Below are 17,928 nucleotides of genomic sequence, written 5' to 3'. Positions count from 1 at the left end.
AGGTTAGATAGCACAGTGTCCAATGACGGGCCGAAAGTATATAGAATGGTGTCGTCTGCGTAGAAGTGGATCAGGGAATCGCCCGCAGCAAGAGCAACATCATTGATATATACAGAGAAAAGTGTCGGCCCGAGAATTGAACCCTGTGGCACCCCCATAGAGACTGCCAGAGGACCGGACAGCATGCCCTCCGATTTGACACACTGAACTCTGTCTGCAAAGTAATTAGTGAACCAGGCAAGGCAGTCATCCGAAAAACCGAGGCTATTGAGTCTGCCGATAAGAATATGGTGATTGACAGAGTCGAAAGCCTTGGCGAGGTCGATGAAGATGGCTACACAGTACTGTCTTTTATCGATGGCGGTTATGATATCGTTTAGTACCTTGAGTGTGGCTGAGGTGCACCCGTGATCGGCTCGGAAACCAGATTGCACAGCGGAGAAGGTACGGTGGGATTCGAGATGGTCAGTGACCTGTTTGTTGACTTGGCTTTCGAAGACCTTAGATAGGCAGGGCAGGATGGATATAGGTCTATAGCAGTTTGGGTCCAGGGTGTCTCCCCTTTGAAGAGGGGGATGACTGCGGCAGCTTTCAATCCTTGGGGATCTCAGACGATATGAAAGAGAGGTTGAACAGGCTGGTAATAGGGGTTGCGACAATGGCGGCAGATAGTTTCAGAAATAGAGGGTCCAGATTGTCAAGCCCAGCTGATTTGTACGGGTCCAGGTTTTGCAGCTCTTTCAGAACATCTGCTATCTGGATTTGGGTAAAGGAGAACCTGGAGAGGCTTGGGCGAGGAGCTGCGGGGGGCGGAGCTGTTGGCCGAGGTTGGAGTAGCCAGGCGGAAGGCATGGCCAGCCGTTGAGAAGTGCTTATTGAAGTTTTCGATAATCATGGATTTATCGGTGGAGACCGTGTTACCTAGCCTCAGTGCAGTGGGCAGCTGGGAGGAGGTGCTCTTGTTCTCCATGGACTTCACAGTGTCCCAGAACTTTTTGGAGTTGGAGCTACAGGATGCAAACTTCTGCCTGAAGAAGCTGGCCTTAGCTTTCCTGACTGACTGCGTGTATTGGTTCCTGACTTCCCTGAACAGTTGCATATCACGGGGCTATTCGATGCTATTGCAGTCCGCCACAGGATGTTTTTGTGCTGGTCGAGGGCAGTCAGGTCTGGAGTGAACCAAGGGCTGTATCTGTTCTTGGTTCTGCATTTTTTGAACGGAGTATGCTTATCTAAAATGGTGAGGAAGTTACTTTTAAAGAATGACCAGGCATCCTCAACTGACGGGATGAGGTCAATGTCCTTCCAGGATACCCGGGCCAGGTCGATTAGAAAGGCCTGCTCACAGAAGTGTTTTAGGGAGCGTTTGACAGTGATGAGGGGTGGTCGTTTGACTGCGGCTCCGTGGCGGATACAGGCAATGAGGCAGTGATCGCTGAGATCCTGGTTTAAGACAGCGGAGGTGTATTTGAAGGGCCAGTTGGTCAGGATGACGTCTATGAGGGTGCCCTTGTTTACAGAGTTAGGGTTGTACCTGGTGGGTTCCTTGATGATTTGAGTGAGATTGAGGGCATCTAGCTTACATTGTAGGACTGCCGGGGTGTTAAGCATATCCCAGTTTAGGTCACCTAACAGAACAAACTCTGAAGCTAGATGGGGGGCAGGGAAGCTGGGTTGGCGAGTGTTATCCAGGTTTTTTTTTAAACTAACAATGACTAAATAGCTTGTAGCTAGTTAGCTGGTTAGCGTCTGGAGGTTCTTGAGTGTGTCATAAAAATAAAATTAAAAGTAATAGCGATTCCGTATCACATTGGGTGAGGCAGGTTTCCGGAAGGTATAAACAAATTAAAAATCAAAAAGAGATAGAAAGTAAATGGGGTCAGAGAGTGATTGGGACGCGGTGGTTCAGACGGTTAGCAAGCCTGTGCTAACAAGCTAACAGTTCGTAGGCCTGGGCTAGACAAGGTAGCAGTTAGCGGACCGGAGCTTGACAAGCTAGCCGTTAGCAGGCCGAATTAGCAAGCAGGGAGATAGCGAGGGCTAGAGAGTTAAACTTTGGGGGACGTCGCAATGGGGTGAGTCTGTTTATTCCTCTTCATGCGGTGACATCGACAGACCGGTCGTGGGCCCGGGTAATTGTAGCCCAGGAGTATGCTACAGGTGCTCTAGTACGCTAGGTGAGCTGGAGACACAGCGATTCAGAAAGCTCGCGGGCCTTGGCCAGCAGATGGATCTTTGGCGATGTCGCAGCGGAAAAGCCTGTTGAAACCACCTCGGACGATTATGTCGGCGGACCAGTCGTGATAGATCGGCGGGGCTCCGTGTCGGCAGTAGAGGGTCCAGGCCAATTGGCAAAATAGGTATTGTTGGACCTCTTCGGCTAGTCGGGAGATGCGCTTAGCTCGAGGCTAGCTCAAGGCTAACTGGTGCTTGCTCTGGGACAGAGACGTTAGCCAGGAGTAGCCACTCGGATTGCAGCTAGCTAGTTGCGATGATCCGGTGTAAAGGTTCAGAGCTTGCGGTAGGAATCCGGAGATGTGGTAGAGAAAAAGCAGTCTGATATGCTCTGGGTTGATGTCGCGCTGGTGTCCTAGTTAGCTTTGAAGATAGCTAGCAGTGGCTAGCTACTAGCTAGTAGCTAGTTAGCTGGCTAGCTTCTGATGAGGGTTCCGGTTCTAAAGTATAGAAAAAGCAGATCCGTACCACATTGGGTGATGCGGGTTGCAGGAGAGTATATGCAGCCTGTAGTTGGAAAGTGAGATTAAAATATGTACGAAATATATACAGAAAAAAAAAAACAGAGGAAAACTATATTTACACTATATTTACACCAGACAGGACGGGACAAGACAAAACACACGTCCGACTGCTACGCCATCTTGGATGACATTGTCATTGTCATTGTGCTAACGCTAGTTAGCATTGGCTTAGGAAACTATCTTTAACTTCCTTCATACTGGACACAGAGACATAAACATGTTATCCATGAGCTCATCTGAAAATCCAGAAGTATCCCTTTAAAATAGTGTTACCCATCCTAGTTGTGAATGAATACATAAATATATTAGACAAAGAATATCACTGAATAAATGACTTATAGATGACCATTGGCTTATATAATATCTTATAACAACCTAACAACATATTTCAAAGTAGTGCATGTCAAGTGATCCCTGCTGTCCACTTAGCTAAGTGTTTAAATATTATGCTACATATAATTCAATAGAAGAAAACAGAGATAGAGAAGGAGAGAGAGTGACTGCCAGTTCCATAATGTTTTGGCTTTATAATACAGCCAATGGCTACATAAATGAACTGGCAGTCTCTCGCTCTCCTTCTCTTTGTTTCCTTCTATTGAATTCAATATGCTGGGACTAGTTATTGTGGATGCAGATAGATTTCCAGCGTTGTGCTTCGTTTGACATTGTGATAGCATGTGTATCTTTCTGCCAAGAAGTGACAGGTCTTTCAGCGAATTAAATAAGTAGGAGATAGGCAGGACCAGCCTTCAGCAGCGGTGGCTATGTAATGTAAATCCAACACCAGTCACTTGTTACTACAGCTCATAAACCCACTCACTGAGACTGAGATTCAGAAGCGAAAAATCTTGATAAAACAATTAAAATACACAGACAGTCCCTGAATTGACCTTTATTGTAATACATAATGACTTGTGTTTAGTAAAAAGCACTGTATAAATGTCTAGCAGATGGCTATTGCCTTGCCTATGTGTTATAAAAGCCAATCAAATCACTTGTTAGGCTACACTGAGTGTACAGTAGGAATTGCTCTTTCCATGACAGACTGACCAGGTGAAAGCTATGATCTCTTATTGATGTCACCTGTTAAATCCACTTAAATCAGTGTAGATGAAGGGGAGGAGACAGGTTAAAGAAGGATTTTTAAGCCTTGAGACAATTGAGACATAGATTGTGTATGTGTGCCATTCAGAGGGTGAATGGGAAAGACAACAGATTTAAGTGCCTTTGAACCGGATATGGTAGTAGTTTGATTGTGTCAAGTACTGCAACAGTTTCCCGTGTGTATCAAGAATGGTCCACCAGCCAAAGGACATCCAGCCAACTTGACACAACCTTGGGAAGCATTGGAGTTAACATGGCCCAGCATCCCTGTGGAATGCTTTTAACACTTTGTTGTCCATGCCCGACGAATTAAGGCAGCCCACCAGGAAGTGTGTACCTTCAGACACCTAAAATGGTTAAAAATGGGAACACTTTGCCTACCTGCCACGCAGGGCAGCTGAATCGGGTCCGCCTACTGCCAACAGTGCGAGATGATGAATAAAAAATAAATAATATAAACTCAAGATTTTATCGTTGAGTTTTTTCAGAAATGTTTAGCGGTCAACTAGAAATGCCTCACAGATCAACCAGTCGATCGCGATCGACCTGTTGATGACCAATGTTCTAATTCGTTTCCAATGGAGTTATAGAAAATATAAGGCCTTCTGTACGATAAACATATTATCTCTAGGTTTATGGATGGGTTACATAGATTCTATGATTCACGTCTATGATTATGTCATAGCACAATCAAACCCATTGTGAGGGAGGGCTGATACTGTTGAACATCTTCTGTAGCTGACAACCTTCAGTGAAGAAGACATTGTTCATTTCAAAAGCTCCTGAATGGTTGTTTTGACTGACAGTTCAAAATATTGCCTTTGTCAAAAAGTGGAACTGTTACTTAGAATTAACAACCTTCCCCAGATTTTAATTTAATAGGAGGGAAAGTGGCTCCTCGGTCCAATTTTGCCCAATGTTTATCGGGGCCATTTCCCAGGTCCGGTTAAATGGATATTTTGACAGTAGATGAAACAGTGTGGATAGCTGCTTGTCTGTTTGCACACCCGGCCCTGGCTGCTCATCTGACTTACATTAGCATACTTGTGGAATCGAAGAAAAACAATACGTTCAAGTTATTGTATGTGGAAAGCATAGGAGACTAATGTTTGATCAAAGTAGTGACCAGGTTGAATTCAGAGAAGTGAGCTAATATATCTACTTCCCATTAAAGAACATTAGAGGTGAAATGATAGAGAGGGAAAAAGACTGGATCCTTGAGCGAGGAATCAGCAGGCAGGGATAGAGGGAGAGAGTAAGAGAGAGAGAGTAAGAGAGAGAGAGAGAGAGTAAGAGTGAGAGAGTAAGAGAGATAGAGAGAGAGAGAACGCAAGGTAGAGGGAAGAAAGAAGACTGAATTCCATTATCCACAGCAGAGCGTTAAATAATGTTATCTGTTTTGCTCAAAAAGAGACGGCCAATGGAATTAACAACGCGAACAGAGAGAAGTCTGGTGTAGGGAACAAAGGCCTGTCTGGGGTCCATTTGAACTTAGCCTTTCACAGATGTAGGCCTATTAACTGGTATTTTATTGAAACTAAGCTGCACTGAGTGGGATGTGTGTGTGTGTGTGGGGGGGTGCGGGTGCGTGTGCGTGCGGGTGCGTGTGCGCCTGCGCCTGATGTATGTCTAGTGTTCGTGCATGCTCTTGTCAAAAGTTTGGACACTTACTCATTCAAGGGTTTTTCTTCATTTGTACTATTTTCTACATTGTAGAATAGTAGTGAAGACGTCAAAACCATGAAATAACACATATGGAATCATATAGTAAAGTGTTAAACAAATCAAAATAGATGTAATAAGTCTTATTGGCTATGACGCTACAAGCTTGGCACACTTGTATTTGGGGAGTTTCTCCTATTCATCTCTGCAGATCTTATCAATGTCTGTCAGGTTGAATAGGGAGCTTTGCTCCACAGCTATTTTCAGGTCTCTCCAGAAATGTTTGATCGGGTTCAAGTCCGGGCTCTGGCTGGGCCACTCAAGGACATTCAGAGACTTGTCCTGAAGCCACTCATGCGTTGTCTTGGCTGTGTGCTTAGGGTGATTGTCCTGTTGGAAGGTGAACCTTTGCCTCAGTCTGAGATCATGAGCACGTTTTCATCAAGGATCTCTCTGTGCTTTGCTCTGTTCATCTTTGCCTCGATCCTGACTAGTCTTCCAGTCCATGCCACTGAATAACATCCCCACATCATGAGGGATGGTGCCAGGTTTCCTCCAGATGTGACACTTGGCATTCAGGCCAAAGAGTTCAATCTTGGTTTCATCAGACCAGAGAATCCTGTTTCCTTTTGGTGCCTTTAGGCTAACTCCAAGCAGGCTGTCATTTGCCTTTGACTGATGAGTGGCTCCCGTCTGGCCACTCTACCATAAAGGCCTGATTGGTGGAGTGCTGCAGAGATGGTTGTCCTTCTCCCATCTCCACAGAGGAACTCTAGAGCTCTGTCAGAGTGACCATTGGTTTCTTTGTCACCTCCCTGACCAAGAGCCTCCTCCCCTGATTGCTTAGTTTGGCCGGGTGGCCAGCTCTAGGAGGAGACTTCGTGGTTTCAAACTTCTTCCATTTTAGAATGATAGAGGCCGCTGTGTTCTTGGGGACCTTCAATGCTGCAGACATTTTTGGTGCCCTTCCCCAGATCTGTGCCTCGACACAATCCTGTCTCAGCGCTCTACTGACAATTAATTTGACCTCATGTTTTTTTCTCTGACATGCACTTTCAACTGTGAGACCTTATATAGACAGGTGTGTGCCTTTCCAAATCATGTACAACCAATTGAATTTACCACAGGTTGACTCCAATCAAGTTATAGAAACATCTCAAGGATGATCAGTGGAAACAGGATGGACCTGAGCTCAATTTCAATTCTCATAGGAAAGGGTCTGAATACTTATGTAAATAATGTATTTATTATTATAATTGTTTTAATCCATTATAGAATACGTCTATAACGTAACATAATGTGGAAAAAGTCAAGGGGTCTGAATACTTTCCAAAGGCACTGTAAGTAAGTGAAAGCAACAACAACAAAAAACTACGGAATATAGCTCTCTCTCCCTCTCTTCTGGTTCTCCTTCATTTTTGAAGAAATGAATTAGTTCAAAACTCTACTATTGTCTTTCCATCACTTTGGGTCAACTACTCACTACATGTTATGCACTGCAGTGTTAGCTAGATGTAACTTATGCTTTCAGTACTAGATTCATTCTCTGATACTTTGATTGGGTGGACAACATGTCAGCTAATGCTGCAAGAGCTATGATAGGTTGGAGGATGTAATCCGGAAGTTGTCATAATTACTGTGTAAGTCTATGGAAGGAGTTGAGAACCATGAGCCTGCTAGGTTTAGTATTGAAGTCAATGTACCCAGTGGAGGACGGAAACAAACTGTCCTTCGGCTACACCACGGTGATACCCTAGAGTGTGCTGTTGAGGCTACTGTAAACCTTCATTGCAAAACAGTGTGTTTAAATCAATTATTTGGTGACAGTGTCAGGACCCGGTTACGAACTCGGGTCTCCGGTGTGAGAAACAGTCACTTAGCAAACTGAGCCACTAATAGTCGGCAGAACCCAGAAGATGAGGCAGACACAGCAGTATTTGAGACAGTGTTTTAATAGAGTAAAAAGGAAAGTACTTCAGGCAAAAATATAAATCCACCACGTCAAAAGTAATTCCAAGAGAAAAAGGTAATCCTCCAAGTGAAAAGGTAAATCCACAAGGTGGTAGGTACAGCAGGGAAAAAGCCTCAAAAGATAATCAAAAATAAATAAACCAGAACAAAAACAGAGTACCACAAGACAGTCCAACTGGAGTAACAAATGTTCACAGCATCGCTGGGGCTGGGTGCTAACATTCAAACACAGAGCAAAGAACTGAGGAAAACTAAGGGTTTAAATACATTCAAGGGAAACGAGGCACGAGGTCCAAATAATAATCTGGAAACAGGGGAAAACAAAAGGGTCAAAAAAGCACAATGAGTGCATCTAGTGGCCTTCGTAGGCCCGGGATGGCGACGTCTGTTGGCTTGTCGTTAGTACCACTGTGAGGCACGCAGAAAATTAAGACGGGTCTTCCTCCACGTAAGCAGACAGCGTCTGATGAACTTCAAGGCTGAAGGCACTCCGACTTCTGCCTCCTGGTCCGGGAACAATGGAGGGGCATAGCCAAACTGACTCTCGTGCGGGGACATATCAGTGGAGGAGGAGCGCACGGTGTTGTGCGCGTACTCGGCCTAAACATTGAAGGACGACCATGTGGACGGGTTGTTGGAGACAATACATCTGAGGGCGGTTTCCAGCTCTTGATTCATCCTCTCGGTTTGGCCGTTGGACTCCGGGTGGTACCCTGAAGATAGACTGGCAGTGGCCCCTATGAGTTGGCACAAGGCCTTCCAAAACCTTGAAGCGAACTGGGGACCTCGGAAACCATATCTTGAGGAATGCCGAAGACTCGGAACACATGGTTAATTACCAACTCAGCCGTTTCCTTGGCAGAAGGAACTTCTTAACTTAGTCAAGGGGACGAACCTGGCCGCCTTAGAAAACCTGTCGAAGATGACTAGGATAGTAGTATTACCATGGGACAGAGGAAGCCCAGTAATAAAGTCCAACTAGACTTGGGACCAGGGTCGGTGGGGAACAGGTAAAGGGCAAAGATTTGCCCTGGCAGCACACGAAAGTGGCAACGTCTTCTGTTATGGTGGGCCACCAGAACTTTCGCTGGATGAACTCCAAGGTGTGACCTACGCCCGGGTAACAGGTGAGGCGAGAGGAGTGCCCTCACAGAAGGACCTGAGTCCTCGCTGCCTTGGAACACAGCCGGGGCGTTGGTCAGGCCGATGGGCATCACCAAGTATTCGTAGTGACCAGTAGGCATGTTGAAAGCGGTCTTCCACTCATCACCGTGTCTGACCCGCACAAGATGGTATGTGTTCCACAGGTCAAGCTTAGTGAAGACAACTGCCTCCTGGAGCAGCTGAAATGCTGTGGCCTTAAGGGGTAGCGGTTACGGACGGTTATGGCATTGAGTCCCCGGTAGTCGATCTCAAGGACGTAATCCACCGTCTTTTTTGGCCACAAAGAAAAACCCTGCTCCCGGGGCCGAGGTGGATGGACGAATGAGGCCTGCTGCCAGAGCGTCCTTGATGTAGGTATCCATAGCAGCTCGTTCGGGAGGAGATAGGGAAAATATCCGACCCCTGGGGGGGCAGGTGCCCGGAAACATGTCGATGAGCAATCGTAAGGTCTATGGGGTGGTAGCATGGTGGCCCTCTGTTTGCTAAATACCGGTTTGAGGTCATGGTAACACTCGGGAACTCGGGACAGGTCGATGGATTCTAGAGACTCGGGATGAGAACTCTGGGAACTCGGGAAGATACAAGTGGCTTGGCACGTAGGGCCCCACTGCTTGACAGTGCCCACAGACCAGTCGATGTGATGGTTATGGCTGTGAAGCCAGGGGTAGCCAAGGCCGAGAGGGTACTCGGGACAGGGGATCAGATGAAAGTTCATCACTTCCTGGTGTTGGGAAACTGAAAGTCGCAAGGGGGTAGTGACGCGAGTGACAAGTCCAGATCCCAGAGGGCTTCCATCCAATGTAGTAACCCTCATGGGGTCCCTTAGAGGTTCAGAGGGGACGCCATTCTCCTTCGCCCAGATACCATTCATGAAGTTTCCTGCGGCTCCAGAGTCTACCAAGGCTTGAAGGGGAAGCTCGTGGTTGTCCCAGGAAAGGGTGACTGGAATGAGCATCCGGGAGTTGGACAGATGGGTAGAGGTTATGTTTCCCGTTACAGTCCCCCCAGGCCTGCACGGGACAGTGCGTTTCCCTGGAGCCCGGGACACGTGGAGCGGAAATGGCCCGGTTTGCCGCAATATAGACAGCATCGCTCCCTCATCCGGCGGTCTCTCTCAGCCTGGGAGATGCGTCCAATCTGCATGGGTTCCAGTGGAGCCAGCGAGGATAAAGGTGGGGACTCGGAGCTGGGACCGATAGGAGCTAGGGCGAGAGGTCTACGGTTGAGTTCTCTCTCTCTCAGATGCTGGTCTATGCGTGAGGCCAACTTGATCAGGGACTCGAGGTTGTCCGGTGGTTCCCGAGTGGCCAGTTCATCTTGGATGGTGTCGGAAAGACCATTCAGAAAGCACACTGTGAGCGCCTCATCGTTCCAGCCACTCGTTGCTGCCACCGTGCGGAACTGGATGGCATAGTCCGTCACGCTGCGCCGACCTTGGCGGAGAGTCAGGAGCTGTTTGGCTGAGTCAGGGCCGCTGGTTGGACCTTGAAACACTCACTTGAATTCCTCAGCAAAGGCAGAGTATCTGGCACAGCGGGGACTTTGGGCACCCCACACAGCAGTAGCCCAGGCCAGGGCTTTTTCCGACAGCAGGGTGATGATATATGCGATCGTGGACCGGTCGGTGGGAAACGACGAGGGTTGCAGCTCGAAGGAGAGAGAACATTGGGTGAAAAACCCCTTACAAGCACTCGGATCACCTGAGAACCGTTGGGGAGGCGGAAGACGGGATTCAGCCAGGGGTTTAACTGCCACGTGCACTTGAATCTGAGGTACTGGGGTGGGAGCGGTTACCGGAGGAAGTCGATCAGATATCTGCTTTATGGAAGTCAGCATCTCCGACAGAATTTGAGAATGTCTAGCCATTAAGGCCTCTTTCTGAACCAGAGCGCCTTCGTGGCGTTGGACAGTCCCCTCGTGGTGGAACAGCGTGGCAAAAAGATCCTGGGAACTGGCTGCCTCTGGGTTCATTTTGGCTCTGTGTTTCTGTCAGGACCCAGTTACGAACTTGGATCTCCGGTGTGAGAAACAGTCACTTAGCAAACTGAGCCACTAATAGTCGGCAGAACCCAGAAGATGAGGCAGACACAGCAGTACTTGAGACGGTGTTTTAATAAAGTAAAAAGGAAAGTACTTCAGGCAAAAATATAAATCCACCACGTCAAAAGTAATTCCAAGAGAAAAAGGTAATCCTCCAAGTGAAAAGGTAAATCCACAAGGTGGTAGGTACAGCAGGGAAAAAGCCTCAAAAGATAATCAAAAATAAATCAACCAGAACAAAAACAGAGTACCACAAGACAGTCCAACTGGAGTAACAAATGTTCACAGCATCGCTGGGGCTGGGTGCTAACATTCAAACACAGAGCAAAGAACTGAGGAAAACTAAGGGTTTAAATACATTCATGGGAAACTAGGCACAGGTGCAAATAATCATCTGGAAACAGGGGAAAACAAAAGGGTCAAAAATGCACAATGGGGGCATCTAGTGGCCAAAACCGGAACAATCCTGGCCAAATCCTGACAGACGTGAAAAAATGTGGTTTAGTTATATTCAAAAATGATAACTTTTTAAATGTTTAACTGTTTTTATTTTTTATGAAATTCACTGAGGATGGTCCTCTTCCTCCTCTGAGGAGCCTCCACTGGTATTAATGTCACCTTAACTGCTGTATAGGGGCACAACTGGATCGTTGGTGCTCCATTCACAGGGAAATTAGGACGTACAGCAGATGTGCAAGCATTTATTTTACGTACTACTGACTCATTTATTGAAATCTACGACTATTTCCACTCTCAGTTCTAGGCTAATGCCAATTAGTTGACAATGTGAGAGAGAGTAACCTTATTTTAAAGTACTTGTGATCTTAGGTTATATTGCAATAAGTAAAGTAAACATGGCATCTGTCAGTGTGGTTGCTCTCTTCAGTAGAACGCTTAACTCCTCTTCTCTTCTCCCTCTCAGAACACTGAGATCCTGAATACAGCCGTCCTCACCGGGAGGACAGTTGCTGTCCCGGTAAAAGTGGTCACCGTAGGAACAGACGGCACGGTTACAGATGTAACAGAGTCGGTGGAGTGTCGGTCGACCGATGAAGAGGTGGTCAAGGTGAGTGTACACTATAGAGGATGCAACCTTGAGAGGAGACCTTGAGGAGATAGACTAGGGGGAATCAATCCTTTTCAACCCAAAAGGGAACGTCAGTTCAATTACAGTACATAGTATCAGGTTTCAGGTAAGACCTAAGTGCAGACTGTGTTGAAGTAAAAATATTTATCGCAAACAACAGGGGCATGCAAATGACAGGTCAAGGCAGGCAGGCCCAGGGTCAGGCAGATGTCTGTAATCCAGAGTAGGGGCAATGGTGCAGGATGGCAGGCAGGCTCAGAGTCAGGACAGGCAAGGGTCAAAACCAGGAGGATGAGGAAAAAGAGCGACTGGGGAAAAGCAGGCGCTGAGACAAACCGCTGGTTGACTTAGACAAACAAGATGAACTGGCACAGACAGACAGAAAACACAGGTATAAATACCCAGGGGATAAGTGGGGAAGATGAGCGACACCTGGAGGGGGGTGGAGACAAGCACAAGGACAGGTGAAACAGATCAGGGTGTGACACAGAGTATGACAATAATGGGTTGTCTTTACATCTTTTTAGTCTCTCATCCTTCACAGCCACAAGGCCATATAGACTGACCTTGATGAGTGAATGCTGTGTCCTACAGTACAACACAGAATAAATAGCACGTTTGATACTGTGTACATATGCGTATGTACAGTGGGGAGAACAAGTATTTGATAACCTGCAAAATCGGCAGTGTTTCTTACTTACAAAGCGTGAAGAGGTCTGTAATTTTTATCATAGGTACACTTCAACTGTGAGAGATGGAATCTAAAACAAAAATCCAGAAAATCACATTGTATGATTAAGTAATTAATTTGCATTTTATTGCATGACATAAGTATTTGATACATCAGAAAAGCAGAACTTAATATTTGGTACAGAAACCTTTGTTTGCAATTACAGAGATCATATGTTTCCTGTAGTTCATGACCAGGTTTGCACACACGGCAGCAGGGATATTGGCACACTCCTCCATACAGACCTTCTCCAGATCCTTCAGGTTTCGGAGCTGTCGCTGGGCAATACGGACTTTCAGCTCCCTCCAAAGATTTTCTATTGGGTTCAGGTCTGGAGACTGGTTAGGCCACTCCAGGACCTTGAGATGCTTCTTACGGAGCCACTCCTTAGTTGCCCTGGCTGTGTTTTGGGTCGTTGTCATGCTGGAAGTCCCAGTCACGACCCATCTTCAATGGTCTTACTGAGGGAAGGAGGTTGTTGGCCAAGATCTCGTGATACATGGCCCCATCCATCCTCCCCTCAATACGGTGCAGTCATCCTGTCCCCTTTGCAGAAAAGCATCCCCAAAGAATGATGTTTCCAACTCCATGCTTCACAGTTGGGATGGTGTTATTGAGGTTGAACTCATCCTTCTTCTTCCTCCAAACACAGCGAGTGGAGTTTAGACCAAAAAGCTCTATCTTTGTCTCATCAGACCACATGACCTTCTCCCATTCCTCCTCTGGATCATCCAGATGGTCATTGGCAAACTTCAGACGGGCCTGGACATGCGCTGGCTTGAGCAGGGGGACCTTGCATGCGCTGCAGAATTTTAATCCATGACTGCGCAGTGTGTTACTAATGGTTTTCTTTGAGACTGTGGTCCCAGCTCTCTTCAGGTCATTGACCAGGTCCTGCCGTGTAGTTCTGGGCTGATCCCTCACCTTCCTCATGATCATTGATGCCCCACGAGGTAAGATCTTGCATGGAGCCCCAGACCGGGTGATTGACCGTCATCTTGAACTTCTTCCATTTTCGAATAATTGCGCCAACAGTTGTTGCCTTCTCACCAAGTTGCTTGCCTATTGTCCTGTAGCCCATCCCAGCCTTGTGCAGGTCTACAATTTTATCCCTGATGTCATTACACCCTCTCTGGTCTTGGCCATTGTGGAGAGGTTGGAGTCTGTTTGATTGAGTGTGTGGACAGGTGTCTTTTATACAGGTAACGAGTTCAAACAGGTGCAGTTAATACAGGTAATGAGTGGAGAACAGGAGGACTTCTTAAAGGAAAACTAACAGGTCTGTGAGAGCCGGAATTCTTACTGGTTGGTAGGTGATCAAATACTTATGTCATGCAATAAAATGCAAATTAATTACTTAAAAATCATACAATGTGAAGTGTACCTAACAAGTTCAAACAGGTGCCATTAATACAGGTAATGAGTGGAGGACAGATGAGCCTCTTAAATAAGAAGTTACAGGTCTGTGAGAGCCAGAAATCTTGCTTGTTTGTAGGTGACCAAATACTTATTTTTCAACATAATTTGCAAATAAATAAATAAAAAATCCTACAATGTGATTTTCTGGATTTTGTCTGTCATAGTTGAAGTGTACCTATGATGAAAATTACAGGCCTCTCTCATCTTTTTAAGTGGGAGAACTTGCACAATTGGTGGCTGACTAAATACTTTTTCCCCCGACTGTATATACAGTATTAGAAATGATCAAACAGTCTTAAACTTTCCCTTGGTGATAGAAATACCCTTGAAATCTTTTGAAGTACTGTATGTAATCTGCTCCTGGTTGTAAATTGTTTGCTGTTTTAACCATTAGAGAGAGAGAGATGACTATTTTGACCTGTTAGGCCAGAGGGTAGAGACACAATCAAATCAAACTGTATTTGTCACATGCGCCGAATACAACAAGTGTAGACCTTACCGTGAAATGCTTACTTACAAGCCCTTCACCAACAGTGCAGTTCAAGAAAGAGTTAAGAAAATATTTACCAAATAAACTAAAGTAAAAAATTATTCAAAGTAACACAATAAAATAACAATAATGAGGCTATATACTGGGGGTACTGGTAACGAGTCTATGTGCGGGGTACAGGTTAGTTGAGGTAATTTGTACATGTAGGATGGGGTGAAGTGACTATGCATAGATAATAAACAGCGGGTAGCAGCGGTGTACAAAACAAATGGAGGATGGGGGGGGGTGTCAATGTATATAGTCTGGTGACCATTATATTAATTGTTCAGCAGTCTTATGGCTTAGGGGTAGAAGCTGTAAAGGAGCCTTTTGGTCCTAGACTTGGTGCTCCGGGTACCGCTTGCCATGCGGTAGCAGAGAAAACAGTCTATGACTTGGGTGACTGGAGTCTCTAACAATTCCTCTGACACCGCCTAGTATATACTTCATGGATGGCAGGAAGCTTGGCCCCAGTGATGTACTGGGCCGTATGCACTACCCTCTGTAGCGCCTTAAGGTCAGAAGCTGAGCAGTTGACTGTCTTTGTGTGGACCATAATATTTTGTTGGTGATTTGGACACCAAGGAACTTGAAACTCTCGACCCGCTCCACTACAGCCCCATCAATGTTAATGGGGGCCTGCTCTGCCCGCCTTTCACTCTAGTCCACGATCAGCTCCTTTGTCTTGTTCACATTGAGGGAGAGGTTGTTCTTCTGGCACCACACTGCCAGGTCTCTGACCTCCTCCCTATAGGTTGTCTCATCGTTGTCATTGATCAGGCCTATCACCGTTGTGTCGTTAGCAAACTTAATGATGGTGTTGAAGTCGTGTTTGGTCATGCAGTCGTGGGTGAACAGGGAGTACAGGAGGGGAGTAAGTAGACACCCCTGAGGGGCCCAGTGTTGACAATCAGCGTGGCAGACATGTTGTTGCCTACCCTTACCACCTGGGGGCGGCCCGTCAGGAAGTCCAGGATCCAGTTGCAGAGGGAGGTGTTTAGTCCCAGGATCCTTAGCTTAGTGATGAGCTTAGTGGGCACTACGGTGTTGAACGCTGAGCTGTTGTCAATGAACAGCATTCTCACATGGGTGTTGCTTTTGTCCAGGTAGGAAAGGGCAGTGTGGACTGCGATTGAGATTGCACCATCTGTGGATCTGTTGGGGCGGTATGCGAATTGGAGTGGGTCTAGTGTATCCGGGAGGATGCTGTTGATGTGAGCCATGTGAGCCTTTCAAAGCACTTCATGGCTACCAACGTGAGTGCTACGGGGCGGTAATCATTTAGGTAGGTTACCTTCGCTTTCTTGGGCACAGGGACTACAGTGGCCTGCTTTAAACATGTTGGTATTACAGACTCTGTCAGGGAGAGGTTGAAAATGTCAGTGAAGACACTTGCCAGTTGGTCCGCGCATGCCTAGTGTACACGTCCTGGTAATCCGTCTGTCCCCGCTGCTTTGTGAATGTTGACCTGTTTAAAAAGGTCTTGCTCACATCGGCTACCGAGATCAATATCACACAGTCGTCCAGAACAGTTGGTACTCTCATGCATGCTTCAGTGTCGCTTGCCTCAAAGCGAGCATAAAAGGCATTTATCTTATCTGGTAGGCTCGTGTTACTGTGCAGCTCGCGTCTGGGTTTCCCTTTGTAGTCCATAATAGTTTTCAAGCCCGGCCACATCCAACGAGCATCAAAGCCTGTGTAGTATGATTCAATCTGAATCCTTGTATTGACGCTTTGCTTGTTTGATGTTTCGTCTGAGGGCATAGCGGGATTTCTTATAAACCACCAGATTATTGTCCTGCTTCTTGAAAGCGGCAGCTCTAGCCCTTAGCTCGATGCGGCCTGTAATCCATGGCTTCTGGTTGGGATATGTATGTACGGTCACTGTAGGGGAGACGTCGATGATGCACTTATCGATAAAGTCGATGACTGGGGTGGTATACTCCTCAATACCATTGAATGAATCCAAGAACATATTCCAGTCTGTGCTAGCAAAACAGTCCTGTAGCATAGCATCTGCGTCATCTGACCACTTCCGAATTGAGGGAGTCACGGGCACTTCCTGCTTCAGTTTTTGCTTGTAAACAGGAATCAGGAGGATATAATTATGTTCATATTTGCCAAATGGAGGGCGAGGGAGAGCTTTGTATGCATCTCTGTGTGTGGAGTAAATGTGGTCTAGAGTTTGTTTCTCCTCTGGTTTCACATGTGACATGCTGGTAGAAATGAGGTAAAACAGATTTAAGTTTATGTGCATTAAAGTCCCCGGCCACAAGGAGCACCGCTTTTGGATGAGCATTTTCTTGTTTGCTTATGGCCTTATAGAGTTGGTTGAGTGTGGTCTTAGTGCCAGCATCGGTTTGTGGTGGTAATTAGACGGCTCCGAATAATATAGATGCTACATGTATTCTATTCACCACCAATAGACAGACAGCGCTCCACTCTCAACGTCCCTCCCTGTTTTTTTTGTCTCAAATAGCACACACTGCTAAATACTTAGGATATGACAATGAGAGAGACGGGGAAGAGTGCAGCCAAACTCCCCCTCCTCTGAGGGATGAGTGCACGTGGGTGTGTTTGTGTGTAAGGGTGTGTGTTTGTGTATATGTGTGTTTATTTATTTTGTGTGTGTTTCTGGTTGTACATTTGAAGTTGTGAGAGTGAGAGCTCACTGTAGGTTTCATAATGTTGATGGTGATTCTAAACCTCATGGGTCTTGGTGTTATTGGAAGATTACACTGTCAAAACCTAATATAATTGTGATAGTCTCTGAGATGAATAACCAAATCAACAGTAATGATTAGGTTTGATCCACTATTTCAGTCATAAGAGGTAGATGTGAGATTAATCATTTCATCTGTTTACTTTTCCACAAGAACAAATGCAGTGCCTTAGACTGCTGCGCCACTCAGGAGCCCCAAAGACAACTAAGACAACACTAGTGTACTTAAACACAATGTACAGTAGGGGAGAGTGGGGTAAGCCAAAGGGATAAGATGAGCCACCCTTGTTTCTAGGAAACAATATGTATAATTTGACTAAATATTTAGGAAAGAAGAAACCACATGGGAAAATACGTAGTTTTATTTGATTATTTAACTCGGCAAGTCAATTAACAATTTTTTTTTTTTTTACAATAAAGGCCTACCCTGGCAATCCCTCCCCTAACCCGGACGATGCTGGGCCAATTGTGCACCGCCATATGGGACTCCCGATCACAGCCAGTTGAGATGCAGTGCCTTAGACCTCTGTGCCACTCAGGAGCAAAGTTAGGGTGTCAGGGTAGCAGGTAGCCTAGCAGTTAGAGTGTTGGTCCAGTAACTGAAAGGTTGCTGGTTTGAATACCTGAGCTGACAAAGTGAAAATATGTTGATGTATCCTTGAGCAAGGCACGTAACCCTAATTTGCTCCAGGGCTGTACTATTGACACTGTAAATAAAACATATTTCACTGCACCTTTCTG

At 46.1% G+C, this 17,928-nt stretch overlaps 1 protein-coding gene across 1 annotated transcript in view; it reads left to right on the top strand.

Moving 5' to 3' along the window:
- Window positions 1-17,928, top strand: part of si:dkey-112m2.1 (transmembrane protein 132C) — a 149,422-nt gene that overhangs the window by 91,437 nt on the left and 40,057 nt on the right. Inside the window, exon 5 of the mRNA XM_029651184.2 lies at window positions 11,623-11,766. Within this exon, the coding sequence (XP_029507044.2) occupies window positions 11,623-11,766 (144 nt within the window). The remainder of the gene's footprint in view (window positions 1-11,622; window positions 11,767-17,928) is intronic.

The sequence above is a fragment of the Oncorhynchus nerka genome, linkage group LG4 (genome assembly GCF_034236695.1).
Source record: "Oncorhynchus nerka isolate Pitt River linkage group LG4, Oner_Uvic_2.0, whole genome shotgun sequence".
NCBI classification, from domain to species: Eukaryota; Metazoa; Chordata; class Actinopteri; order Salmoniformes; family Salmonidae; genus Oncorhynchus; species Oncorhynchus nerka.
This window is presented reverse-complemented; position numbering and strand designations above follow the sequence as displayed.